Source organism: Oryctolagus cuniculus, chromosome 7 (assembly GCF_964237555.1).
Source record: "Oryctolagus cuniculus chromosome 7, mOryCun1.1, whole genome shotgun sequence".
Classification (NCBI taxonomy): Eukaryota; Metazoa; Chordata; class Mammalia; order Lagomorpha; family Leporidae; genus Oryctolagus; species Oryctolagus cuniculus.
Window position 1 is genome coordinate 55,499,640 of NC_091438.1, and position 27,338 is coordinate 55,526,977.

Genomic DNA, 27,338 nt, shown 5'->3' on the forward strand with positions numbered 1-27,338 from the left:
TTTCTGCTATGGCCTGGGAAAGCAGTGGAAGGTGGCCCAAGTGCTTGGGCCCCTGTACCCGAATGGGAAACCCGGAAGAGGCTCCTGGCTCCTGGCTTCAGATCAGCACAGCTCTGACCGCTGCAGCCACCTGGGGGAGTGAACCAGCAGATGGAAGACTTCTCTCTATATATAACTCTGACTTTCAAATAAATCTTTAAAAAAAATTAAATGTAGGGGCTGGTGCAGTGTGTAAAGCTGCCCCTTGCGGTGCTGCCATCCCATATGCATGCCAGTTCGAGACCAGCTGCTCCACTTCCAATCCAGCTCTTTGCTACAGCCTGGGAATGCAGTGGAAGATGGCCCAAGCCCCTGCACCCACATGGGAAACCCAGTAGAAACTCCTGGATCCTGGCTTCGGATTAGCCCAGCTCCAGCCTTCCAGACTTTTGGGGAGTGAACCAGCAGATGAAAGATATCTCTCTGCCTCTGCCTCTCTGTAACTCTGCCTTTCAAATAAATAAATACATCTTTAAAAAGAAGAAAAGAAAAAAGTTAAAAGTTAAAGCTCTTTATTTAATTTCTACCAAGTTGCTATTAACAATCTTTCAATAAACAGTTCCAGATACACCTAGTGAGAAAATAAAACTGGGTTTTTCATTTATTAATTACCACAGAAATGTTCTAGATGCCTAACCCTCAAATATAAAACAAGGTAAATTTCAGATGAGGCTTTATTATGTGAATAATAAGAACTCCAGCTGTCTTATTGAAGTTTCTAACAGCTACATTTAATTTTCAAACTAAACATTGTCCTATAGAAATGAATTGTTCCACAGGAATTTGAGAATAAGAATTAGTTTGGAACTAAATTAAGCCTTATTTTAAAAATGCCATACTTAAGACAACAGTGAAACACAAAGGGAAATAAAACAAAGGTATTTCTAAAAGTTCATGGAAAAATGAAAAGATTTATGGTGCAAAGAAAAATCCTGAAAATGATGCATAGTTTTTTTATAATGTGCATTTCCATAAACTTTTGGAAGACTCCTAGTATATAGAAGCAGTTACAGAAACAGGATCATGAGGCATCTTTTTTTTTTTAACATCAAAATAGTTCTTCCAAATGTCTGACATTTTAAAAAGTGAGTAGTTATTAATGACCCACAGTTTGCCAAATACAAAAATGCAGACTGGGATAGAATTCTACTTACAAATTAACAAAACACATAGAAAATGCTGAGGAATTTTTAAAAATTATTTTAACAATTTGAAACCAAAAATAAATTTGGAGAGAATAAATTAATTAAATTTATGACTTACTCTTTTATTAAATCTTTATTTTCTTGAATTTCTTCTTCTAATTTCAGGCTTACTTTTTCATTTTCAAACTATTTCACAAAACAAAACAGTTTGCGACACTTTGATTAGTAAAATAAAGATCACTGTAATCATTAAGCAGTATTTCTTTGCTAACACACTATAATGAATAATTTGTAAGAATTCTTTTCTTTCCACACAAAAAGTAACATTTTTGGTCACAGCACAGGGATTTCCCATAAGAATATGAGTCTTATAGTCATCAAGCTAAAATGAAGTTTGCTTAATCATCTCTTAAAAAGAATTCACCAATATCTTAACACAACATTATCTTCTCCAAAATTTGTTTTTTAATTTGACAGGTAGAATTACAGACAGAAAAAGGTCTTCCCTCTGTTGGTTCACCCCCCAAATGGCTGCTACAGCTGGCGCTGCACCGATCCAAAGCCAGGAGCCAGGTGCCTCCTCCTGGTCTCCCATGCGAGTGCAGGGGCCCAAGCACTTGAGCCATCCTCCACTGCCTTCCCGGGCCACAGCAGAGAGCTGGACTGGAAGAGGAGCAACCAGGACTAGGACCCAGAACCCATATGGGATGCCAGCGCCGTAGGCGGAGGATTAACCAAGTGAGCCATGGCGCCGGCTCCCCAAATATTTTGAAATAATGTTTTATCTTTGTTCTAACCCAACAATGTATTTCCTCAACATTTTCTCTCACTTTTTACAAAAACCAAAGCCAGAGTTTCAAATACAAGTATTATATTTTAATGTAATGACATTTATATCGAATAATACATAATCAGTAATAATAAAAATAACTTTATAATAAATTCAAATCATTAAATCAATATTTAAATTATCATTTCCCTAATTATTTCTCATTGTTTAAGATTTATTTAAAAGGCAGAGTGACACAAGAGATGAAGAGGCAAAGAGAGATCTTCCATCTGTTGGTTCACTCTTCCAAATGCCTGCAACAGCAAGGGTTGGGCAAGTCAAGCCAGGAGCCTGGAACTCCATCTGAGTCTCCATGTGGGTAGCAGAAACCCAAGTACTTGGGCCATCATCTGCTGCCTTCTAGGTGCATTAGCAGGGAGCTGGATCTGAAGCAGAGGATCCAGGACTCCTGAAATATGGGAAGCCCAAGCAGCAGTTTAACTGGCTGAAACACACTGTCCCCCTTTTTGTTAAGTTTTGTATAACTTGGGGAAGGAGGGCATTATCATATTCCTAGAGTTGTATCCATGAACTGCATTGAATCTGTTCTCTTTGTATTTCACATTAACATGAGAACTGATAAGCAAAAAGATAGATGGGTTTCTGAAAATGCTAGGATAGTTTAGAAAGGCTTAAGAAATGCAAACACTCAAAAAAAAGTTTTATATAACTTGCCCTCTGTGCTCATTCCTAAAGTTTAAAAAAAAAAGCACTATCCTTAAAATCCCCATCACAGAAACAAGATTAACACAATTTATCCTGAAATATTATTGTATTTTCCACAACACTGGTAAGATTTACTATATTATATTTCAAAATAAAATTATACCTGTAGTTCCTGAATGGCTTTTCGCTGTGCTTCAATTACTTTTCTGTTTTCTTGCAACTTATTTTCTTTTTGCTTCACATCAGATTCTACATTCACCTTCCATTTTTTTATCTTTTCAGCCTCCTTATACAGTTTTGAATATAGTCTACTCATTGGCTCTGAATTCTATTAAAATAAGTTTTAAAACATTGTTAAAATTTTTAATATAGTCACTACAGTTAACTCTTGAAAATACCTACGCACTAACAGTTGAACTCGAATCTCTTCCACTTACATAGTAGCACACTGAAAGATTCATCAACTCTTCCAAATTACTAAGGAAATATTTTAGACAATAAGAGAATTTAGATGGTTGAAAGCTATAATAAATCACTCTACAAGAAAACTATAAATCCTAATAATAATCTTGAAACATTTTGATTATGCAAACTAAAATACATGAAATTTAACAATATAACAAGAAAAATAATAGCAAATACAGATTTAATTTTCATTAAGGTTGAGGTTTTATTTGGATTTCCTGCCTTTTTATCCACATTATACTGTAAATGCAGAGTTTTTTGGTTTTTTCCACACTGGTTTCTGATTGCTGACAGTTCTGTGCTCACTTCGGCAACACATATACGATTGCTGATAGTTCTTTGTTATCAAGATTTATTAATAAGTTATATACTTTTAAATTATACTGTATCAGCAACAAACACATAACATTTTATCAGTTCTCTTCATTTTAAAGACATCTATATCATAAGAATGATTTGTATAACTAAAATCAAAAGTATAGATGCCTTACAAATTCCTTATACAATAAGCCAGCTAAATAATCGATTTCATCTACAAATTAAAAGATTATTTTGGCGGGCACCGCGGCTCACTTGGCTAATCCTCCACCCGCGGCGCCAGCACCCCGGGTTCTAGTCCCACTTGGGGCACTGGTTCTGTCTCGGTTGCTCCTCTTCCAGTCCAGCTCTCTGCTGTGGTCCGGGAAGGCAGTGGAGGATGGCCCAAGTGCTTGGGCCCTGCACCCGCATGGGAGACCAGGAGGAAGCACCTGGCACCTGGCTTTGGATGGCGCAGTGCGCCGGCCATAGCAGCCATATGGGGAGTGAACCAACAGAAGGAAGACCTTTCTCTCTGTCTCTCTCTCTCTCTCTCACTGACTCTGCCTGTCAAAAAAAAAAAAAAAGGAAAAAATAAAAGATTATTTTGTGAAATACTGACTTGAGTCTGTTTTTTTCACATATTGTATCCATCTTCCCCCCTTTTTAATTTATTTTTTAATTAATTAATTTATTTATTTATTTATTTAGACAGGCAGGGTGGACAGTGAGAGAGACAGAGAGAAAGGTCTTCCTTTTCAGTTGGTTCTCCCCCACAATGGTTGCTCTGGCGGCATGCTGCGGCTGGCGCACTGAGCCGATCAGAAGCCAGGAGCCAGGTGCTTCTCCTGGTCTCCCATGCGGGTGCAGGGCCCAAGGACCTGGGCCATTCCTCCACTGCACTCCCTGGCCACAGCAGAGAGCTGGCCTGGAAGAGGGGCAACCAGGACAGAATCCGGCGCCCCGACCAGGACTAGAACCCGGTGTGCCAGTGCCGCAGGCAGAGGATTAGCCTAGTGAGCCACGGCACCGGTCCCCACTTTGTTCTTGACTTCTATGATTTAAAAGTAAATTGCCCCTAAAGAACTAGACACTTTTACAACCCAGAAAATTACAGAACCCTAGTGTTTCAGCAACTTTGAAAGAAAAACAAAAAACTGTTTTTAAAGACTATATTTTAAAACATTAACCAAATATTAACCCTTCTGAAGCTTTAAAATATATACACAACTAATAAATTATACTCCACTTGCAGGAAATTTAAAGTAAATGGGAAATCTGACCTCAAAATCGGAGTCTTTTAGTCCTTCCTGATAGTGACAACTATTAGAATTATCAACCTAAAAAAAAATGTTTCCTATTAGAAAATATTTCTGATAAGAGCTTCCAAATAACAGCAGTTAATCACAGAAAGGTTAGCAATCTAACAACTAAAGAGTTTTTGCTTTTTCAAATAAGCAATTCAATACCTAAACAGACTATATCTATACATACTTTGCTTAACTGACCTGCTCAAGCATGGGCAAAATGTTAACTTTTTGTAAGGCAGGATCTGCAAGATAAAAGACAACTGATAATAAATATTCCCACTTTTTTTTTATATTAAGTGTCATATCTAGCTTTAATGGTAAAGATATCAATGCTGCACTTTCAAAAATAATGTATATATAACTAAACACTTCTATGCAAGCTGATATATTACTTTTTCAGGGTCCTACCTGGATCAATGTTTTCCCCACTTTTGGAGAGATTAGTCATCGCAAATGGAAAACCAAAATCATCTTCAATACATTTGTTGAAACTCTAAAACAACAAGAAGCTCTTAAATGTACTTTTCCACAGAATTCTGATACCCAACTTTGTAACACATACATAAACATACACCTGCCTAAAGAAGTGACTATAATTGTAGATTCTTTAAAATACATATATTATTTAAAATATCAAATACTTCTGCTATATAAACAAAGTAAAAATATTCATAATTAGGTGCTATTACTCATTAGATGAAATTAAACTATAAATTACTCAATATATGCTTTATAGGTGTTCAAGTGTATTAGTAATTTTAATGAGTAAATAGAATATTATCAGTCTTCAATTCCATTATGATCACTCCTGCAATAGAATTGAGAATTGTCTTCAATGAATAGCATTTTAACAATATACTGTTAGAGCCCTAAGAAATATTTTACAGTATTCAAAATTAAACATTCATTGTATCAATGCACCTCCAATATCAAGTACCACATAAGAAATATTTAAATTCACTCGGGAGGGAAAAGTATTCTTTCATCTGAGAAGTCTGGTGTAATTCCTCCGTTTTCAATGAGAACTCTACTATAAATTATTTTCATTGTCCCGTCCACCAGGAAGCTCAAATCCAAAGCTAAAGCAGAGTCAATGCACCCATTATTAGGCCTATGTAGACATATGGCCAATATTCTTAATTTTTCTTTAGGAGATTTCCTAGTTTTTTTTCTCCCAATTTACATTTTACTATTTAATTGTATGTCTTACAAATTGCATCAGATCACTTAAGAGGAGGGTTAATATATGCAGCTCCTACCACGTGTGTACAAAAAGGAATAGTAAAAAAAAAAACAAGTACACTTCCGCTTCATTCATCTAAGGGTAAGAACAGTCAGACCAAGATTCACAAGTAAATTTACCTTGAAGAAGTTAGAGTCTCCGCCCAAGGTCTGGGGTTTCACTGCAGACACTTGGCTGCTGCTTAGCCTTGGTGGTACAAACAATTTAAAGGGTTTCTGCTTCTCCATTTTCTTTCTTCTCGACCCAGGAGGAGGCGAGGGGGCCGTTTCACACTGTTCCATCAACAAACAGGTTATTATTTATAAAACGGTGAAATCTGTATACTGAGTGGCTAACGAAATCCTGGCTTCACCCAGGGCGTCGCGTATCGCGCAGGCAGTGCAAAGTAGAACAGCCGCCAATTCTCCCCGCCAACCCCCAACCAGCACCCGCAGTCCCGGCGTCCACAAGGCGTCGCCGCGACAAGCCCACCTCTCACCCGGTGCAATGGCCTCACCCGCCAGGAGAAACTGGGGTTCTTGGCCGACTCCCCGGGAGATGGTGGCTGGCTGCCTCGGGGAGCGGGGGTGCGGTACCCGGTCGCACCTCGACTCTGGGCTCCCGGCCTCACCCCAACTCTGGGTTCACTGCCTCGCCCTGACTCTGGGCTCCCGGTCGCACCCCGACTCTGGGTTCACGGTCTCACCCCAACTCTGGGTTCATGGTTGCGCCCTCACTCCGGGTTCACGGTCGCACCCCGACTCCGGGTTCACAGTCGCACCCCGACTCCGGGTTCACTGTTGCGCCCCCACTCTGGGTTCCTGGTCGCACCCCGACTCTGGGTTCACGGCCTCGCCCCGACTCTGGGTTCCCGGTCGCACCCCGACTCTGGGTTCCGGTCGCACCCCGACTCTGGGTTCACGGTTGCGCCCCCACTCTGGTTTTCCAGTCGTACCCCGACTCTGGGTTCCCGGTCGCACCCCGACTCCGGGTTCACGGTTGCGCCCCCACTCTGGGTTCCCGGTCACACCCCGACTCTGGGTTCACGGTTGCGCCCCCACTCTGGTTTTCCAGTCGCACCCCGACTCTGGGTTCACGGTTGCGCCCCCACTCTGGTTTTCCAGTCGTACCCCGACTCTGGGTTCCCGGTCGCACCCCGACTCCGGGTTCACGGTCGCACCCCGACTCCGGGTTCACGGTTGCGCCCCCACTCTGGGTTCCCGGTCACACCCTGACTCTGGGTTCCCGGCTTCACCCCGACTTTGGGTTCCCGGTCGCACCCCGACTCTGGGTTCACGGTTGCGCCCCCACTCTGATTTTCCAGTCGTACCCCGACTCTGGGTTCCCGGTCGCACCCCGACTCCGGGTTCACGGTCGCACCCCGACTCTGGGTTCCGGTCGCACCCCGACTCCGGGTTCACGGTTGCGCCCCCACTCTGGGTTCCCGGTCACACCCTGACTCTGGGTTCCCGGCTTCACCCCGACTTTGGGTTCCCGGTCGCACCCCGACTCTGGGTTCACGGTTGCGCCCCCACTCTGGTTTTCCAGTCGTACCCCGACTCTGGGTTCCCGGTCGCACCCCGACTCTGGTTTTCCAGTCGCACCCCGACTCTGGTTTCCCTCTTCAGAAACAACTCGGCCCCTTTTACCTTTGAAGAACTAATGGCAAACCAGGGACTTAGTGTCCCAGCGAACTGCTGTCTACGATGGCGTCAAAAAGAACCCCGAACTTCTGCCTCCGAACCCCAGAAAGGGCGGGAAACATCTCTACCAGCGTGGCGCCACGAGTGGAACCGACCGTTTGCGGTTTAACGGCTAAATAACGGTCATCAGCCCCAGCTGGCCACGCTCACGAGACCTACATCTCGCGAGATTTCCTTTCTCGCTGGAAATAATCCTCCTCTGGATTCTGTTTCTGCTTACGGGTGGCTTTCCTTAAACTGAAGCTATTGTCACAGAATGCCGGGGAAAGTGTCCATGTTAGATTGTAGCTAGAAGTCAAAAATCTATTTCTGGCGTTCTTTAAACTTAGGCTATTGTCAAAGAATGCCGGGAAAAGTGTCAAAGACCATGACAGATTGTAGCTAGGAGTCAAAAAACCCATTTCTGCCCTCTACGGTTCCCCAATCTTAGAAAGAAAACAGATGTGCCAGTAAGCGCCAGTGTGCTGTGTGATTGTTTAAAGACGATGCGTACAAAGTGCGGTGAGCCGTAGGGAAAGTGGCGCTTCCCGCGGCTTCCCGCTTCAGTCAGTAAGGGCGAGTAAGGGTGAGAGTGGGCCCGGCAGTAAATGAGGACACATGCCGGCAACGACACTGGAGTCGAGAGATTAATAAAGTGAACCCACCAAGTGTGGCGTAGGTGTGTGAGGACCAAGTGGAGAATGGCAAGAGACGGGACTGGGCGTTTCAGGGGCAGCTAAGAAGGGCTCGCGAGGGCCGCTGGGTTTCAGATATTACGGATGAGCATCTTAGAGACTTGAGTAGAGAGGGTGGCAAGAAGAACGGCTTAAGCTGATGAGACTGGACTTTAAACGGTTGTCACGGTCTCCGCAAGACGTGCGGAGGAAAAGCAAGCGCCAAGTGTGAAAACATCTAGGAAGTGAAATTAGAACTTGATGGCTTGCTAATCGAAGTGAAAAGACAGGAAGGGGTCTCAGATGATAGTCTGGTTTCAGGTTTGGATAACGCGAAATGTATCATTACTTTGGTGCTAAGTACCTGGGTAAGAGCAGCACGATAATGAGTTCCGTTTGGAATAATAGTATTAACTTTGCTTTCTTGCTCTAGATATCAAAACTATTTTGTATAAACTTGTCAGACAGAATAGTGTCCGCTAAAGTTAAAATATTTTTGATATGGAACAGAAGATGAGTTTAAACCCCCCCCCCCATGTCATTAAGGAAATTGAGTTAAGACCCCTTAAGGGGTCAGCGTTGTGGCCGGCGGGCTGCGCAGCCTTCCAGGCCGGCTGCAGAGGAAGATGGCGGGAGGGCTCGTGGGAGACCCGGATGAGGCTGGCTTCAGCCAGGTCCCTCGCGACGCTGCGGCCCTTACAATGGGTGGAAAAGGGTGGAAGGCATACTCTCTGTCGGTGTCGGTCTCCCACTCTCTCTCACTGTAACTCTGCCTTTGAAGTAAATAAGTAAACACTTGAAAACATTTTCCTAAAAAAGAGAAGACATTCCCTCCAAGATATGATACCAAGAATATACACAAGCTACTTTCTAGGGACAATGATTGATACAATTAATTAATTTTCTCAAAGTTAGGGGTGTAAAAAAATGTTGGAGGTATAAATCCAATATTCGCTTATTTTTAATTTTATAATAGTGAAAAATTCAATTATGGTTTTTTTATTTATTGAAAACCAAATTCTACTCCTAGTATTATAGAAACTAAAATTCACAGCTTTTATTTGTTTATTCCAGTCCTTAAAAATAGTGCCACAATAGAATTTCTCACTTTCATGTACTTCAAGAAATTTATTTTATACATTACCGTTCTATACCAACAAAGGGCTAAATGTTTGTGGAAAGAGTTCAGGTTTTAAAAACACCATCTTCATTTTTTAAAAATTGGAAAAACATCAAAATATATGCCAATTTTTCTAATATATGTTAACAAATTTTAATGGTCTGTTATCTTAATGTCTTCAATATCTTCTAATCCTCATCACACATTTTCTCATCTGGACTTCTAAAAGCTCTCTGTTCTAAAAGACATTAAGAAAAGATAAGAGGCCGGCGCCACAGGTCAATAGGCTAATCCTCCGCCTTGTGGCGCCGGCACACCGGGTTCTAGTCCCAGTCGGGGAGCTGGATTCTATCCCGGTTGCCCCTCTTCCAGGCCAGCTCTCTGCTGTGGCCAGGGAGTGCAGTGCAGGATGGCCCAAGTGCTTGGGCCCTGCACCCCACGGGAGACCAGGATAAGTACCTGGCTCCTGCCTTCGGATCAGCGCGGTGTGCCGGCCGCAGCGTGCTGGCCGCGGCGGCCATTGGAGGGTGAACCAACGGCAAAAGGAAGACCTTTCTGTCTCTCTCTCTCTCACTGTCCACTCTGCCTGTCAAAAAAAAATAAAAAGAAAAAAGAAAAGATAAGAGTTGTACAAAGTTTGCTCTCCTTTAATACTTCATAAAATACTGTAACAGGAATAAGTTTAAAGTGTTAGTTCCTTATTATTTCATCAATTTGACCTTAATGAGGGTCCCAAACTGCTTCTATTCCAATTACAACTGTTGCCACTAGCTAGCCTTTTTCTTGTCTATAAGACATCTATATATTTTCATTCAATTCTCTACATTAAAAAAATGGAGTTTCTTTCCTCTTGAAGAACCATGCACGATGACCATTGCTTCTTCTGGATCCAATCTTGAAAAGAGTCTTAGATGGACCTCTAGTGGCAGTCCATTTAATTAGCACTAATGATGTCCGTTTTGTGGTGATACATTGATAACAGCAATCCTATTCATGTTTTTCAAAAAATGAATCTATGATGACAGAGTAAACAATTTAGATTACAAACTTTAAGGCAAACCACAACATCCTAAAATTTCAACAATGTGAATACAAATTCCATTTCTCAGACAGTGAAGTCATCAATTTGGGCTCCTTTGTTTTCCAACTGCTAAGTATCTCTGAGTGGTTGTGATTCAGAGTTCTTAGTTCAGTAAGTTTCCCTATGAGACGAGCAAAATGCTGTAGGTCCTCTGGATGATAAATTTTTGAATATTTATACAAAATTTGTAAAACTGGTTCTTGTAAATTTTCCACAAGCTGTTTATTTTTAAGGCATGGACGATCTGAAAAAAAAACATGATATTTATCTTAATGTATATTGGGAAGTGGTAAAAGAAAATGAATTCATTTAAAATAATGCAGTTTTTAATAACAAAATCACAAATATTTACCAAATCATTATTATATGCTAGATATTATGCCAATTAATTTTCCTCTATGTGAGTTATTTAATTTTCATAAAGCTTTATAAGTCATATTATTAAAGAATTAAGTAATTATTAGAGAATTAAGTCACATAAGAAGGAAAGGTCAATTTGAGAATATAAGGGGTCCTGAAAGGTCACAGAAATGCATATTATGAAAAAGCTATTCATGCCTTTCATTTTTTTGCACCCAAAACACATTTACCTTTTAATTCCATTTTCCATGAACTCTTTTTTTTAATTAACTAATTTATTTATTTGAAAAGTGGAGTTACAGAGAGGCAGAGACAGAGAGAGTTAGAGAGAGAGGTCTTCCATCCACTGGCTCACTCCCCAAATGGCCGCAACAGCTGGAACTGGGCCAATCCGAAGCCAGGAGCTAGCAGCCTCCTCTGGGTCTCCCATGTGGGTGCAGGGGTCCAGGAATCTGAGCCATCTTCCACTGCTTTCCCAGGCCACAGCAGAGAGATGGATTGGAAGGGGAGCAGCTAGAACTTGAACTGGCGCCCACATCTGACACCGGCACTGCAGGCGACGGCCCCACCTACTATGCCACAGCGCTGGTCCCTCCATGAACTTTTTAAAGTACCTTGTATACGAGAAACCATGGCATACATGAAATTTAAAAAGATTAATTTCCTGAACGTTAACAAAATCTAGCTGTAAAATATGAGAGCCAACCAAGAGTTTTTTAACAGGCAGCATTCATTTATAACATCATCATGATGGAGATACAGGAGTAAACATAGCAGACAAAATTTCCTTCCCTCATTGAGCTTCTATCTGGGGTCTGGGAAGAGTGGGGGAGGAAAAAATACACACATTTTAAAAAGTAAAAATAGGGGCCATGGCTGTGGCATAATTAGCTAAGCCTCCGCCACAGGCACCAGCATCTCATAAGAGCACCAGTTCAAGTCCCACTTGCCCTACTTCTGATCCAGCTCTCTTCTATGGCCTAGGAAAGCAGTGAAAGAGGGCCCAAGTCCTTGGGCCCCTGAACCCACATGGGAGACCCAAATGAAGCTCCTGGCTCCTGGCTTTGGATAGACCCAGCTCTGGCCATTGTGACCATTTGGGGAGTGAACCAGAGGATGGAAGACATTCTCTCTCTCTCTCTCTTCTGCCAAGTATAACTGATGCATCAAGTGAGATGAAAACTAATAACTGATCACTGGAATCAGTGATGCCAACAGTTCAAAGATATTGACAAGTTCTGGTAGAGGGGTGAATAGGGGGCAAAATGGCATTATTGACTATAGAGAATTCAGAAGCAAATGGAAGAAATGGAAACAGGAACATGGACAACCCCTTAAAGAAACCCGAAAAGATCCATGACGTCAGGAAGGCACTGTTTTTTCAAAATAAATTTTATTTATTCAAGAGACAGAGAGACCAATAGACACAGCTCCCATCCAGTGGTTAACTCCCTAAACACCTCCTAATGACCAGAGCTGGGCTGGAGCCAGAGCTACGAATTCAATTCAGGTCTTTCATACGAGTTGCAGGGACTCAGCTACTTAACATCTGCTGCCTCTTAGGGTCTGCATTGGCAGGAAGCTGGAATCAGTAGCAGCAGCCAGGACTTGAACTCAAGGACTCCTACATGGGATGCAAACAACTGAACCATTAGGCCAAATGTCCACCTCAAGGCATTTTTTAAGTTGTAGGAAATTACAGAATCTTCATAAGTGTAAAGAAGTGATACTGTAGAGATGGAAATTTTCATGAAACAAATTAATACATTTGGTTGTAATACATTTGGTTGTAATGAATAACTTAACTACAAACCTTTTTTTTTTTTTTTGCCAAATTTAATCCAGACTTTTACTGCTGAATGGTTTTTACCTGAAAAAAGCACAGTTGTTGCTGCAAGCAGAGCATATTCTGTATTAGTTATATTAAGTTCACTCATTCTTCTGTAGAAGTAAAACACTGAGGTGATAAATTCTTCAGTAATACCTAGAAAGATTAGTGTGAGAATGTATTTTCATCAGAATATGCATAGAATCAAACATATTGCACGTAGCATTTTTTTCTTAGAACAGTATAAGAAAAAGCCTATGTGATTAAATTTTTCCATCCAACATAATAGTTTATAATGGATATAGCATTACCAGTTAAACCAGAAGAAGGACAATCCTCATTGCGAAATTGTTCTGTAGAATAACTAACACTTCTAGTGTCACTCTGAGTGTGAAGGTTCAGGTTCAGTATATGCGCTGAATGACTTGCTATCCTCATAGGACCTGGTCAAAAAGGAAAAATATGAAGTCTTAGTTCCTCTAATCTTCAAAAAGATAGTAAATTCTCCTTTAGAATCCAACATAACTCTTAGATGGAAAACATTCTTAACACATGGTAGCTTTATCATTTTTATTACTAAAACATGAAGCCACCTAAACAGTCATATTTTACAGAAAATATCTCTTCCAGGATGCTATGTAATAAAGAATGACTTTTCTTTAAAAGGAAAACAAAAGCTAACCTATTACATTGGAAAAGTAAATTTACAAACAGCTCTTGTGAAGTATTTATTTCCATACTAACAGGTAAAATAAAAATATAAGAAACATAGCTCAATGTTACATGATTTGTTGCTAATGTTGATGGTAACGTTAACAATGAGGTTTAAAAGAAGGCCTTTTTTTACTTTCAGAGGCTGATTCTTTCTGATTGTAGAGCTGGGCTGCATGAAGGAACATCACTTCGGTTTTTGAGCCCTTCTGTAATGCAGTCTGATCCTCACTGGTTAGGTTTTCAAAACCTATAAGGTGATGAAGATATGGATCATGAAAAGGTGGTTTTCAGATATAGGATTTAACATTTTAAATTATTTACTAGGGAATCCAAAATGCTCCCTAAGAGTAATCATGTTATGTGACTTCAAATCTGAATAAAATTCTTGATTCCACACGGTAATTTGGGGGACACTTTTGTCAGAACTGGATAATTTTTGCCTATGACAAGAACAAGTTAAATATAGTTCATTTAGTCTTGAGGAATTTACTTTGCTTCATGTTTTAATCTAAATATGAAACACACTGGGGCCAGCACTGTGGCATAGTGGGTAAAGCCTCTGCCTGTGGTGTTGGCATCCCATATGGGCCCTGGTTGAGTCTTGGCTACTCCACTTCTGATCCAGCTCTCTGCTATGGCCTGGGAAAGCAGTGGAAGATGGCCCAAGTCCTTGGGCCCCTGCACCCATGTGGGAGACCCAGAAGAAGCTCCTAGCTCCTGGCTTCCGATCAGTGCAGCTCCAGCCATTGCGGCCAACTGGGGAGTGAACCAGCAGATTTAGGACCTCTCTCTCTGCCTCTGCCTCTCTGTACCTCTGCCTTTCAAACAAATCTTTAAAAAAAATAAAATATAAATATAAATCACAGGCCATTTCAAAAAATGAAATGAAATGAAATTCCTGCTTACTAGTGGTCTTTCTACTTTTTACTTGCTGAACTCTTTATTTAGTGGAGCCTTAAGCCTGTGGCTATAAAGTAAATTAGCACTATGTTATCATAAAAATGAAAAAGAAAGGAAGGGAGGGAGGGAGGGGAATAGCATTATATTCTTAGAATTGTATCTATGAACTACATAAAATCTGTTTTATTTATATTAATAAAAATGAATTATTAAACCAGCAGATAGAGACCCCTCTCTGTCTCTCCCTCTCTCTGCCTCTCTGTAACTCTGCCTTTCAAATAAATAAATAAACCTTTTAAAAATTTAAAAACCTATAAAACCAACCATATTGTTTGTTTTAACTCTAAGTCACTAAAGTCACTTGAGTAATATTTTTAAATATTTAGATTTCATCAAGCTGATTAATTAATACAGACAAAATAAACATCAGTTTGCTGTTAACATCAGCTTTGATAGAAATAAGGGATTTCTGTCTTCCTAAAATGTCCGATTCTTTTAAAACAGGGAACTTTTCAAAAATATTTAAACAATAAATTATCTTAATTTTCCTCCAAAGGTAATTACCTGGGAGAGCCTTGGTAAAATCTATTAAACCGTGTATGTGTAGCGTTGCTGTCTCTGAGAGCCACCAAAAGCTCAGTTCAGGATTTGCATATTGCTGCAGCTAACCCACAAAAAGAAATAAGATTAGCAAATTTTATTTTCTTGCAAGTAACTATTGAAAATTTAAACTTATATTTGTGCTCTTATTTCTTAAGTATACAATATTTTTTGCCAGTAATGAACACATACACATCTCTTGGTTTCCTCTAAAGGAATCATGTATTTTTGATGAGCTATCACAATGGTATTAATAAATTGATGTTCCTCTTGAGTTAGTTCCACGCTCTCCTGAATCTGTAAGAACACATGAGAAGAAAAACTGTATCATCTACTTATTAAAGAAGCAACATTATTAAACGAACAAGAAATTTGATGAAAAGACTTGCCACTTTTCCAGATCTTGTGGTGGATGATACAAGTTTATTGTCCTCTCCTTCCTCTTCTACTTTGATGCTAGAGTAAAAACTATTCTGCTTAAAGTTCTTTCGAAGTCTCTTTGATTTACATTGGATTTCCGTGAGCAAACCTGTGATATAAAATTCACATAAATTGTTTTGAGCAATTATTTTGGCAAATAACAGTTTGGATTTGATGAAAATTATCTTAAATAATATATACACATGATCATAGACTTGTCTTTTTATGAAGAACTTTCCTTTGGGTCAAGTATGTACACAACAGCTAAATTTACTACATTATTTTCTCCTTTTGTTTCCCTTATTAACTTGTCTACTTTAAAGAAGACAGTCATCCCAAACATAAATTGAAAATTAATTTTGCTTCTCCAAATTACAAATTTAGACTTTAGAGAAATTTCCATATTAATTATATCTTGGATGCAAGATAGAATGTCAGTCGGTAGAGAAGCTAAATGAACATCAACAGCTTTTATCCTTGATTTTTATAAGTTTAAGGGAACAGCTTATGATTTTTAAAACAAGCTAAGTCAATTTTTTCTTTATAAACAAAACTAGTCATGATGTTTATTTTATAAAGTAGACAGTTTTTATTGATGGTTTGTTGCCTTTATATTCGTAGAACTTTATATCATCAACTGACAACTCTACCTGAATAAGAGCAGTTACCATAAACTACTACTAAAATCAACCAAGGATTAATATTTGCCTTTTGTCATGTTTGTCTTTTTTCATGAGTATTTAAAGCATACCTATCATACAAAAAGTATTATATCAGGAGCTGATTCAAAACAAAAATCCAATACCCATGCTAAATGGTTTCATTATTTTGTCAGGGAATGAGGTATGTTGGAAAGAGGTTTTAAGTTTCACTGAGTAAGAAACGTATCTTAAAAGGATAGAGAATGGGGCTGGCGCTGTGGCTCACTTGGCTAATCCTCTGCCTGCGGCGCCAGAATCCTATATGGGCACCAGGTTCTAGTCCCGGCTGCTCCTCTTCCAGTCCCACTCTCTGCTGTGGCCTGGGAGTACAGTGGAGGATGGCCCAAGTGCTTGGGCCCTGCACCCGCATGGGAGACCAGGAAGAAGCACCTGGCTCCTGGCTTCGGATCGGCGTAGCTCCGGCCGTGGTGGCCATTTTGGGGGTGAACCAGCAGAAGGAAGACCTTTCTCTCTGTCTCTCCCTCTCACTGTCTGTAACTCTATCTGTCAAATAAATAAATAATCTTAAAAAAAAAAAAAAAGATAGAGAATGGCAGAGAGGAGAGGATACACAAGTGATGGGAGGTGAAAATAAATTGATAAAATCTCACACAGAAGAGGAAATTATGGTAAAGAATTTCTATTATTTCTAATTGACAAGAATAATTTGATTGGGTATAGAAATTATATCTGTAGACTCCTTTAAATAAAGGAGCCATGTCATCAGGAGTCCATGGCATGTGAGAAAAGGGCATGCTTTAGTTTCACTCAGAGCAAAAAATAATAAGATTCACAGTTTGGGGCATCTCTCTCTCTCTCTCTCTCTCTCTCTCTCTATATATATATATATATATATATATATATAGTGTTTTATGATGACTTGAATCTTCCTTTTCAGAGAGAAAAAAATAAAATAGTCATCTAAAGAGTGAAGAACTGATTTAAGAAAAAATGTTTCTAATGAGTTTTATCTCTTCACCTGAAAAAATGAGTTGCTATGGAACTGAGCTGCTGTCTGAGATACTGTACAAATGTTAGGTAATAGCCAGAATGTCATTAAAGTTAAGAGACTTCATAATGATTCTCAAAAAAAAAGGCAGAGGGCTGGCACCATGGCTAATTAGGCTAATCCTCCGCCTTGTGGCACCGGCACACCGGGTTCTAGTCCCGGTTGGGGTGCCGGATTTTGTCCCGGTTGCCCCTCTTCCAGGCCAGCTCTCTGCTGTGGCCAGGGAGTGCAGTGGAGGATGGCCCAAGTGCTTGGGCCCTGCACCCCATGGGAGACCAGGAGAAGCACCTGGCTCCTGCCTTCGGGTCAGCGCGATGCGCCGGCCGCGGCGGCCATTGGAGGGTGAACCAACCGCAAAAGGAAGACCTTTCTCTCTGTCTCTCTCTCTCACTGTCCACTCTGCCTGTCAAAAAAAAAAAAAAAAAAAGGCAGAAACATAAATGTTATACAAGTTACACACCTGAAAATTTTTCTCATGAGAACTTGAAAGGAGAAGCAATAATCAGTGAAATTCAGTATAATTTAATCACACAATTATTTCAGCTTAATTTCAGTTCTTTTTGGAATAGGATTCTTCAAATGACAGATCAAGAAAATACTTTAGACAAAATACACATGGAATTTAACATGTCATTTTGCAAATCTAGGGTTAGCAACCATATTTAAAAAATTATGATTAATGGATGAATGTCAATGTGCAGGAAGATTCTTTTTCTGAAGATTCATTCATGTATTTGAAAGGCAGAAAGAGAGAGAGAGAGAGAAACAGAGACAGAGGGAGAAGGTCTTCCATCTGCTGGTTTATTCTCCTATTGGCTACAACAACCAGGGCAGGGCCAGGCCAAAGCCAGGAGCCAGGAGCCAGGAGCCAGGAATTCCATCCCAGCCTCCCACATGGCAGTAGGGGCCCAGGTACTTAGGCCATTATCTGATGCTTTCCTGGGTGTATTAGCAGGAAGCTTGAATGGCAGCAATGAATTTGGGACTGAAATTGGCATTCTGATATGAAATGCTGGCATCTCAAGCAGTGGCTTAACCTGCTGTGCCACAGCACTGGCCCTGTAGGAAGAGTCTTAATGGTAAGTTACAGGATTACATCCTTCAACTAGCCAATATATTATAAACTAGTTCTAGACAATATATTAAACCACTATTTGGATCAATTGTCAATGTTTGGGAGAAATAACCCAAAGACTGTATGACAGAAAAATAATTTTAAAAGGTCTTCACAAACAATAATAGACTGAAATGTAACAAAGAAAAAGTTTATAGAGGATAGATGTTAATATGTATATAACAGATGCACATAACATGAGTCTCTGACTTTTCCAACACTTCTTGTTGGGATGTACTAATATATTTAAACTGCAAAAGTAGCCCTGCAATGTTTTTGATCCAATTTTTTTAGGATTTATTTTTATATTTGAAAGGCAGAGTTACAGAAAGGCAGAGGCAGAGAGAGAGGTCTCCCATCCACTGGTTCACTCCCCAGATGGCCACACCAGCCGGAGCTGGGTCCATCCAAAGCCAGGAGCCAGGAGCTTCTTTCAGGTCTCCCATGTGGGTGTAGGGGCCCAAAGATTTGGGCCATCCTCTACTGCCTTCCCAGGTGATAGCAGAGACCTGGATCAGAAGTGGAGCAGCCAGGTCTTGAACCAGTGCCCATATGGGATGCTGGCACAGCAGGCGGCAGCTTTACCTGATACAGCACAGCGCCAGCCCACTTATAACACATATAAATACGTTTTTAAAGATTTACTTATTTGTATTAAGCTGCATAACATAAACATAAAACTGCATTAGTGTGTACTGAATAATAATGTAAAAATAAAAATTGAAGATTATTATAGCAGTTTAAAACAGATTGAACTAGAAAAAGAGAATGATGGAAATGACTCAGAAATTAATTTAGTATTAGTATGAGTGTAAGATAATAGACTTTGCCAAGACTACATTAGACCTGAAAAGAAAATACTTAATAGTACTTGACAGAGGGGCCACTGATGTGATGCAGTAGGTTAAACTGCTGCTTGTAACACCAGCATCCCATATTGGAGAATCAATCAAGTCCTGGCTGCTCCACTTCCTCTCCAGCTCTCTGCTAATGTGCCTGGGAAAGCAGCAGAGGTACCTAAAGTAATTGAGTCCCTGCCATCCACATGGGAGACCTGGATGAAGTTTCTGGTTTTAGCCTGGCCCCGCCCTGGTGGTTGCAGTCATTTGGGGAGTGAGCCAGAAGATGAAAGACCTCTTCTCCTTTTCTGTCTCTCTTTCTGACACTCTGCCTTTCAAGTAAATAAATAAATATATAAACCTTTTAAAAAAAATACTCTGTAGAGGAGAAATGATACCAAAATATTTATGAGGATTGGGACTGGTGTGGTACAGTGGGTTAAGCTGCTGCCTGTGATACCAATATCCCATATGGACGCCTGTTTGAGTCCTGGCTATTCCACTTCTGACCCAGCTCCTGGAAAAGCAGTGGAAAATGGCTCAAGTGCTTGGATCCCTGCTTCCACTGGGGAGACCCGGACGGAGTTCCAGGCTTCTGGCTTTGGCCTGGGTCAGCCCCAACTGTTGCAGCCATTTGGGGAGTGAACCAGGAGATGGGAGATGTCTCTCTCTGTCTCTCCCTCTCTTTCTGTAACTCTGCCTTTCAAATAAATAAATCTTTTTAAAAATTTATAAGAATCAAATGGCATCACTTCATTTAAGCAAAAATACAGTGAACATAGAAAACACTCAAAAAGACTAGGTACTTTTATGTCCATTACTGTCTGTGAAGTTGAATTTTAATGCTTATGTGTTAGTTGTCAGTACATTCTACATTCCTAGGTATCATGATGGCTTTGGGGAACTACTCGTTTAAAATTCTGCTCTTCCTGGATGTTTTATGTAACTTTAGATTACTAACCTAAGTAAGAAGAAAGTATCATAATTTCCAAAGCTAGAGCAATATAGAATAGATCAGGGTTTATGGAAATAATCACCTACACTGGTAACTTGGTCATTGTCATTGAATAGTTGCTGGAGAAATAGCTTACATCCAAACAAATGCATAAATGTTTAAAATGACAACTTGAAAAACATGTTAATTTCTCAGAAAAGAAAAATTAATCCTTCTTTAAACAAAACAAAGCAAAAAGATAATGACACTTACATTCTGCCAACATTCCTACTGCCTTACACTTTCTCAGTCTGCACTCTTGACATTTTCTACGCATGTACATGTCCATCTCACAGTTACCACCATTCTTGCAACTATATACTGCATTTTTGGTGATACTACGTCGGAAGAAACCTAATAACAAATTTTTAATAATTTTACTATGAGCATTTTTAGTAACCTATCATTTTCAGTAGTATACACCTACACAATAGAGTTAAGTAGTCAAGTTAACAAAATTATTTCAGTAAAATGATTTTCCCTCAATAGGCAGGTTTTTTTTAATATACATTTGTCTGGATAATTGTCTTAACCCTTTCATGGTTCATATTTTCTATTCAAAGTTTGCTCCTTTCAACAATCACATCTGGAAATTAAAGCAAATGACTATCCCTTAAAGACAACTCAATTTTACTTTGACTATAATATATCATCTAAAAACGTTTCCAAGACTATATTTTACAAAATATCAAGATTCCATGAAGCTTCTTTCAAAGAATATGTGGTCATGTAAAGTAACAGCATAAGAAAGACATCTCTTCTCTCCTCATATTTTCACCTCAACCCACCAAGGAAGAAATATTCTTCCAAACTTGGTCTGTCTGTTCCCCCTTTTAGCACTACCCTAGATGAGAAAGTGTTGCTAGCTTATTTGGTCTGAGACAATGAAGGCGCCATGCTTAGTAGGGGAAATGAAGATCTATACTTTTTCTGTTACTTCTAAACCCAGGCATAGCCATTTCTCTTCCCGTTTCCTCCCTCATTTCCTGTTCTCTGCAATAAGCCCTCCTATCCTACTCTTCTTCCTTCTAAGCAGTGAAGTTGGTAGCTTAGTCAATGCTTTCTTAAAGTCTTCTATATCCTCTTTTTCTACTGACCCTTGGGAATGAGGGGTTTTATGATTCATATTCAACACAGAGAGTAAAAATCCCAGTCTGGTGGCCAGCACTGTGACATACCAGATAAGGCCACCACCTGCAGTGCCGGCATCCCCTACGGGTGCCGGTTCAAGTCCCGGTTCAAGTCCCAACTGCTCCACTTCCAATCTAGCTCTCTGCTATGGCCTGGGAAAGCAGTAGAAGATGGCCCAAGACCTTGGACCCCTGCACCCATGTGGCAAAATCCAGAGGAAGCTCCTGGCTCCTGGCTTCAGATTGGTGCAGCTCCAGTCATTGCAGCCAATTGGGGAGTGAACCAGCAGATGAAAGACCTCTCTCTCTCTCTCTCTCTTTCTATATATTTCTCTCCCTTTCTCTCTCTCTCTCTGCCTCTCCTTCCTTCTCTATGTAACTCTGACTTTCAAATAAATAAATAAATCTTTTTTTAAAAAATCTCAATCTAAGTTTCAAGAATTAACTCTCATTCTTCAATCTAGTTTTAATAGCAAGGCCTTGCATTTCAAGAGTAAGCAAATGTTCTTTGATCTAGTCTATTAATAAGGCTACTACCTCGCTTCCTGTGTTTTTCATTTCACCATTTTTTGTGAGATCATCATTTGGTTCTTCTTTGCAAGGGGTGAGTTGTAAGATTCTAACGGCACAACTTCACCCTGAACAGACATGTTTACCTAATACTGTATTGGCCTTAATCATGTCCAGGTCCTGCTCAACTCTCTGTTTGTAAATTTAAAAAGATCTAAGAGTCTTTCAAGACCTCAAAACTTCAACAAAGACTGCTTCATTCTTTGAAAATGATATTTTCAATGATGTCTTCATGTTCAAACTTCCAATTTGCTTTTAAAAAAGCATTTGAAAATAGAATTTTAGAAGTTATGTAATTCAAATTCCCTTCAAATGCACGAGTTATACCAACCACATGAAAAGATGTAATAGTTAACATTCAGCTCTTTTTGAAACATGATTTTCTATTTCATCACATTCATCTACAAATATGGAAACCTTCTGGTATATAGTATAGAATTTTGTGTTTAGATGTAAAAGATCTCATAAAAAATGAAAAGAAAATGAAATCTAAATTTTATATTACATTTTCATGCATTTGATACCACAGATTAATCCCTTTAAACATCATGACTCTGCCAGGTTTAATTTATCAGATTTTTAAAAAGGAAGAATATTCTCATGTGCCTAAAATGTTATAATTTCTGTGAACACTAAGATTTCATTTTATTTTAACTTTATCCTTACCTTTGCAACCTTCACAAGTAAGTGCATTATAATGATATCCAGATGCTTTATCACCACAAACTACACAAAGTTCTTCCTGCCCCTTAATTCGCAAGGAAGAGTACGTTGATCTGGACCTTTTTATTCCAGGGTATTCATCTTCAGCATCAAGAGCAGTCATATAAGTGGGTTTGCTTAATTCACAGAAACCAAGTCCACATTGTCCATCACCACTGCACTGTGGATCCAAGCTATAAGTGTTGAAATGACTTTGAAAAGATTGGGACTGTAAAGCTGCAGGAAACTGAGCAGTGGAATACTGGCAATACGGTGATTCTTGAAAATCAGTGTTGTGAAGTTGATAATTGATTTGTTCTGGCAAAATATCTAGGTTTTTTTAAATAAAAAAACAAATGTAAAAAGTCAAAATTTTATAATTGCTTTCAAATTTCAAAGCATTACACCCAACAGTGAGTTCAACATGTCCACTACATGCCAAGAGTTTGCTGTCCACCATGACAGGCAGACCAAAAACTGAATTGCAATTTATAATAAATGCTACCATTCCAGAGATCTGCAGAGGTCTCTAAGCAGGTGACAGAAAGAGCGATAACTACTGGTAGCTTACATGCCATCCAGCCCCACTCTTTAAGTAGAAGTATTATTTATCAAAGTTTGGAACGGGAAAATATTTTCCCCATCTTCTACCTTTTCCTTGTTACAAATATAACTAGCTTTAGTGCATTCAAGCTGGAAACAGAGCTTGTAAATTATCCAATCACCCCTCAAAAAATCCAGCTAAAATATACTTTTATCAATTATCTTGTTACTTCAAACAAAAAAAAGTATTTTTGCTTGAACACCTTACTTAACATATTTTAACACCCTCCTTTGCCTTTTTTAAAATTACTAGATCCTTTCTTGTTTGTTGTTTATCAGGGATAAATTTACTTATTTCACAGGGTTCAAGACCCAGCTGTTCCACTTCTGATTCAGCTTCCCGCTAATGCACCTGGGAAAGCAACAGAAGATGGTCCAAGTACTTGGGCCCCTGCCCCCATGTGGAAGACCCAGAAGAAGCTCCTGGCTCCTGGCTTGGTGCTGGCCCAGCCCTGACTCTTGCAGCTATTTGGGGAGTGAATCAGCGGATGGAAGATCTCTCTCTCTCTATCTATCGCTGCCTTTCAAATAAATATATAAATCTTTAAAACAAACAAACAAAAAGAATGAAATGAATGGGCCATGATTGTGGCATACCAGGTTAAGCCACCGCTTACAAGGGCATCCCATGTGGCCACAAGTTCAAGTCCTGATGCTCCACTTCCAAACCAGCTAATGTGCCTAGGAAAGTAGCAGGAGATGGCCCAAGTCCTTGGGCCCCTGTACCTGTGTGGGAGACCCAGAAGAATTCATGGCTCCTGGATTCAGCCTGGCTCAGCCTCAGCCATTGTGGCCATTTGGGGAGTGAACAGGTGGATGGAAGATCTCTCTATACCTCCCTCTCCCTCTCTTTCTCTCTCTCTCTGTAATTCTGCCTTTCAAGTAAATAAAATAAATCTTTTTAAAAAATAAAATTAAATGTGATACTCAAAGGCACTTATAACTACAAACTTATGCCTGATGTGCATCATACTATTATCAGAAGCTCCCAGACACCACTCACTTCTGGCTCTCAGAATTACTGAATTGCTCCAAAGGACCCAGAAATATTTAGTTGTTCTATTGCTGTAACAAGTATTATCTGTATTTTCCTGTTGAATTTCTAGGTGATTTTATTATTCTTATCCTAGAAATTCTGCCACCCAGATTTATAAACAACATAATTTTTATTAATTCACATAAATCATTTGCAATCTTATTTTATTAGCATCAATTTTATTATTTTTATTAGCATTTTATTAGCAGCAATGCTAAATGTTGAGTGAATACCAAATGACAGCCTGATAATAAAAAGTTACCAATGAAACAATGCAGCTGTTTTCAAAAAAGAAATGGGGCCTTCTTGGATGATTGTCAAAAAAAAAAAGTTGCCTCTTTCCCCCTAGAAGAATATGACTCATGTTCCAATGGCATGGAAATCAAGAATTCAAAGTATAAGAAAACTGTATGTAAGATTAAATTTAGAGTATAGCCTTAATCTTTTAATAGAAAATTTCTATTGTCTCCTACATTCTCTTTTCTATCTTTTTCTCTTTTGTAAGACTCTTACATGAAGATAAAAATTCAAGTATCTTTAATAGCTACTGCAAATTACATGTACCAAACTGTGTAGAAACTAGCTTCAGCTAAGCCCTAAAAATAACTTCAAATTTGCATGCTAATTCTTTTTTCAAAATTGAAAACAATTTCAGAGTATTGTGTTTTTCTTCTTTATTATTATTTTCTTTTGTATGGAATAATTTACAGTGTTTTGTTTGTTTACTAGTATATTTTTAAAAAATCTTTGTAATTAACCATGATTCCCACAAAAACAAAGTCTCATTGATTATTTTACAGGAGGTTTTTGTTACATACCATAGTACTGCACTGGGTCCACAAGGCAGCGCCCATCAGATGAAGTGACATAAGTATTCGCCATTCTCCAGTTCAGTTCTCACTGCTTCATTTACTTCAATCAACGCTCGATTTTTCAAAATAAAACTTGATGGAAACAAAGTTTGTGTGGACTGTTTGAAAGTATGATTCTTAAATCAGTATGATTCTATGAAAGTACAATGTTGTTTCTAAAAACTAAAGGATTTAGCAGAATTTATATATGTGGCATTTTTTTAAAGATTTATTTTATTTGACAGTCAGAGTTACACAGAGAGATAAAAAGAGGCACAGAGAGAGAGGTCCTCCATCCGCTGGTTCACTCCCCAGTTGGCCGCAACGGCTTGTGGCATTTATTTTTAACTTTAATTGAGAAAATGCTGATTTTTCATATCTCTAAATACAAAATTATTTAATCTGCTATTTTTAAATACTCAATTCTTTACAAATATCTAAATAAATCTTGGTAGAAACCCTTTGCCTGTAGCGCCAGTATCCCATATAGGTGGGTTCCTGTCCCGGCTGCTCCTCTTCCAGTCCAGCTCTCTGCCTGTGGCCTGGGAAAGCAGTAGAAGATGACCCAAGTGCTTGGGCCCTGCACCCTCGTGAGAGATCCAGAAGAGGCTCCTGGCTCCCCGCTTCAGATCTGTCAGCTCAGGCCATCATGGCCATTTGGGGAATGAACCTGTAGATGGAAGACCTTTCTCTTTGTCTCTCCCTCTCTCTGTAGCTCTGCTTCTCAAATAAATGAATAAAATCTTTTTTTTAAAAATCCACAAAACCACAGACTTTAACAACAACAACAAAACTATCCTAGTAAAGTTGTTGAGAGAGTTCAGTATATATAAAACCCAGCAGTTATTGGCTTAACAATTAATTCCTGTAATTGTTACTCTAATGGCTTCAGAATCTCAGTGTTCTAAATTAAGATGAACTGGGAAGAAAAATTAGGCTTTTTCATAGAGACAGAGGCAATTAAACAGTAGAAAAATAATAGCTTTCATAGCATTTCTATCTTTTGATTTCTTTGTAAATGTTTGTTTTTCACAGCACTGTGATATTCTAAACATTAAGACATTAATTTTGGTTTTGCTTGACTAATACCAACAGTTTACTAGTTATTTAAAAAAAGTCTTTTAATAGTAAATCCTTAAAAGAATACGCTGCTATGAGGAAAAACTATCAAAATCTAAGACTATAACTTATAAGAAAACCACTGGTATTTGTTATCCTAGGAAGAGCTTTGAAAAGAATGTGCCTTTGAATAGAATTACATAGGAATTAGGAAGAAAATATAGATAACTCTAGAGACCATTCTATTTTATAGCTTGTCCTCTCCATTAGAACACAAAGACTGTGCCAGCGCTGTGGCCTTAGAAGGTTAAACAGCCGCCTGCAGCACCAGCATCCCATATGGGTTCTGGTTCGAGTCCTAGCTGCTCCTCTTCCAATCTGGCTCCCTTGCTAATAGCCTGGGAAAGCAGTGGAAGATGGCCCAAGCGCTTGAGCCCCTGCTCCGTCGTGGGAGACCGGGGAGAAACTCCTGGCTCCTGGCTTCAGATCAGCACAGCTCCAACAGTAGCAGCCATTTAGGGGAGTGAACCAGCAAATGGAAGACCTCTCTCTCTCTCTCTCTGCCTCTCAGATAAATAGATAATTCTTTTAAAAAAAGAAAACACACATACACACACACACCTCTAAAAGACTATTTTTCACCTCTAAAAATTCCAAGGGCAGCATTTAGCCTGGTGGTTAAGACGTCTTCTCACATCTGGAGTTCCTACATTCAATACCTGGCTCTGGCTCTTGACTCCATCTTCCTGCTAATTTGAACCCTGGGAGGCAGTGGTGAGGGACCAAGTAACTGGATTTCTCCACCCACATAGGAGGCCTGGATTGTGTTCCCAGCTTTGGCTCTAGCTCAGCTACAGCTATTGCAGGCATCTAGGTGGGGAAACAGTATATGGGAAATTTGCCTTCTCTTTGCCTCTCAAATTTTTACTTATTTATTTTAAGATTTTATTTATTTATTTGAGAGGTGGAGTTACAGACAGAGAGAGGGAGAGACAGAGAGAAAGGTCTTCCATCCACTGGTTCACTCTCTAAGTGGCCCCAATGGCCAGAACTGGACTGATCCAAAGCCAGGAGCCAGGAGCCAGGAGCTTCTTCCAGGTCTCCCACGCAGGTGCAGGAGCCCCCACACTTGGGCCATCTTCCACTGTTTTTCCCAGGCCGTAGTAGAGAGCTGGCTCAGAAGAGGAGCTGCTGGGACATGAACCAATTTCCATATGGGATGCCGGCACTGCAGGTGGAGGCTTAGCCCACTATGCCTCTGTGCCAGCCCCTAAATAAAATTTTTTAAAATTTTAAAATAAAGTAAAAATTTAAAGTTCCAAGAAAGAAAAAATGGCTTTTAAATCATGCCAAAAAATATATGCCCGACAAACTTTCA

General features: G+C 39.6%; 2 protein-coding genes across 7 annotated transcripts in view; both read right to left on the reverse strand.

Annotated features, from left to right (window-relative positions):
* Window positions 1-8,833, reverse strand: part of SYCP1 (synaptonemal complex protein 1) — a 113,535-nt gene extending 104,702 nt beyond the window's left edge. The window contains exons 1-7 of one of the 6 annotated variants that reach the window (XM_051856138.2): window positions 7,623-7,785; window positions 6,114-6,266; window positions 5,160-5,244; window positions 4,950-4,993; window positions 4,725-4,781; window positions 2,843-3,007; window positions 1,303-1,370 (exon numbers count right to left, since the gene is read on the reverse strand). In XM_051856138.2, coding sequence (XP_051712098.1) covers window positions 1,303-1,370; window positions 2,843-3,007; window positions 4,725-4,781; window positions 4,950-4,993; window positions 5,160-5,244; window positions 6,114-6,221 — 527 coding nt within the window. In that variant the 5' untranslated portion in view covers window positions 6,222-6,266; window positions 7,623-7,785. The other 5 variants (XM_051856136.2, XM_008264617.4, XM_008264616.4 and 2 more) reach the window with 5 other exon arrangements.
* Window positions 8,834-9,435: 602 nt separating this feature from the next.
* LOC100351515 (bile acid receptor) overlaps window positions 9,436-27,338 on the reverse strand; it is a 72,819-nt gene continuing 54,916 nt past the window's right edge. Inside the window, exons 2-11 of the mRNA XM_070077837.1 lie at window positions 24,869-25,020; window positions 22,376-22,741; window positions 20,223-20,363; window positions 15,322-15,461; window positions 15,125-15,229; window positions 14,897-14,996; window positions 13,566-13,679; window positions 13,030-13,161; window positions 12,761-12,874; window positions 9,436-10,774 (exon numbers count right to left, since the gene is read on the reverse strand). Of these exons, the coding sequence (XP_069933938.1) occupies window positions 10,527-10,774; window positions 12,761-12,874; window positions 13,030-13,161; window positions 13,566-13,679; window positions 14,897-14,996; window positions 15,125-15,229; window positions 15,322-15,461; window positions 20,223-20,363; window positions 22,376-22,741; window positions 24,869-24,932 (1,524 nt within the window). The 5' untranslated portion in view covers window positions 24,933-25,020 and the 3' untranslated portion in view covers window positions 9,436-10,526. The remainder of the gene's footprint in view (window positions 10,775-12,760; window positions 12,875-13,029; window positions 13,162-13,565; window positions 13,680-14,896; window positions 14,997-15,124; window positions 15,230-15,321; window positions 15,462-20,222; window positions 20,364-22,375; window positions 22,742-24,868; window positions 25,021-27,338) is intronic.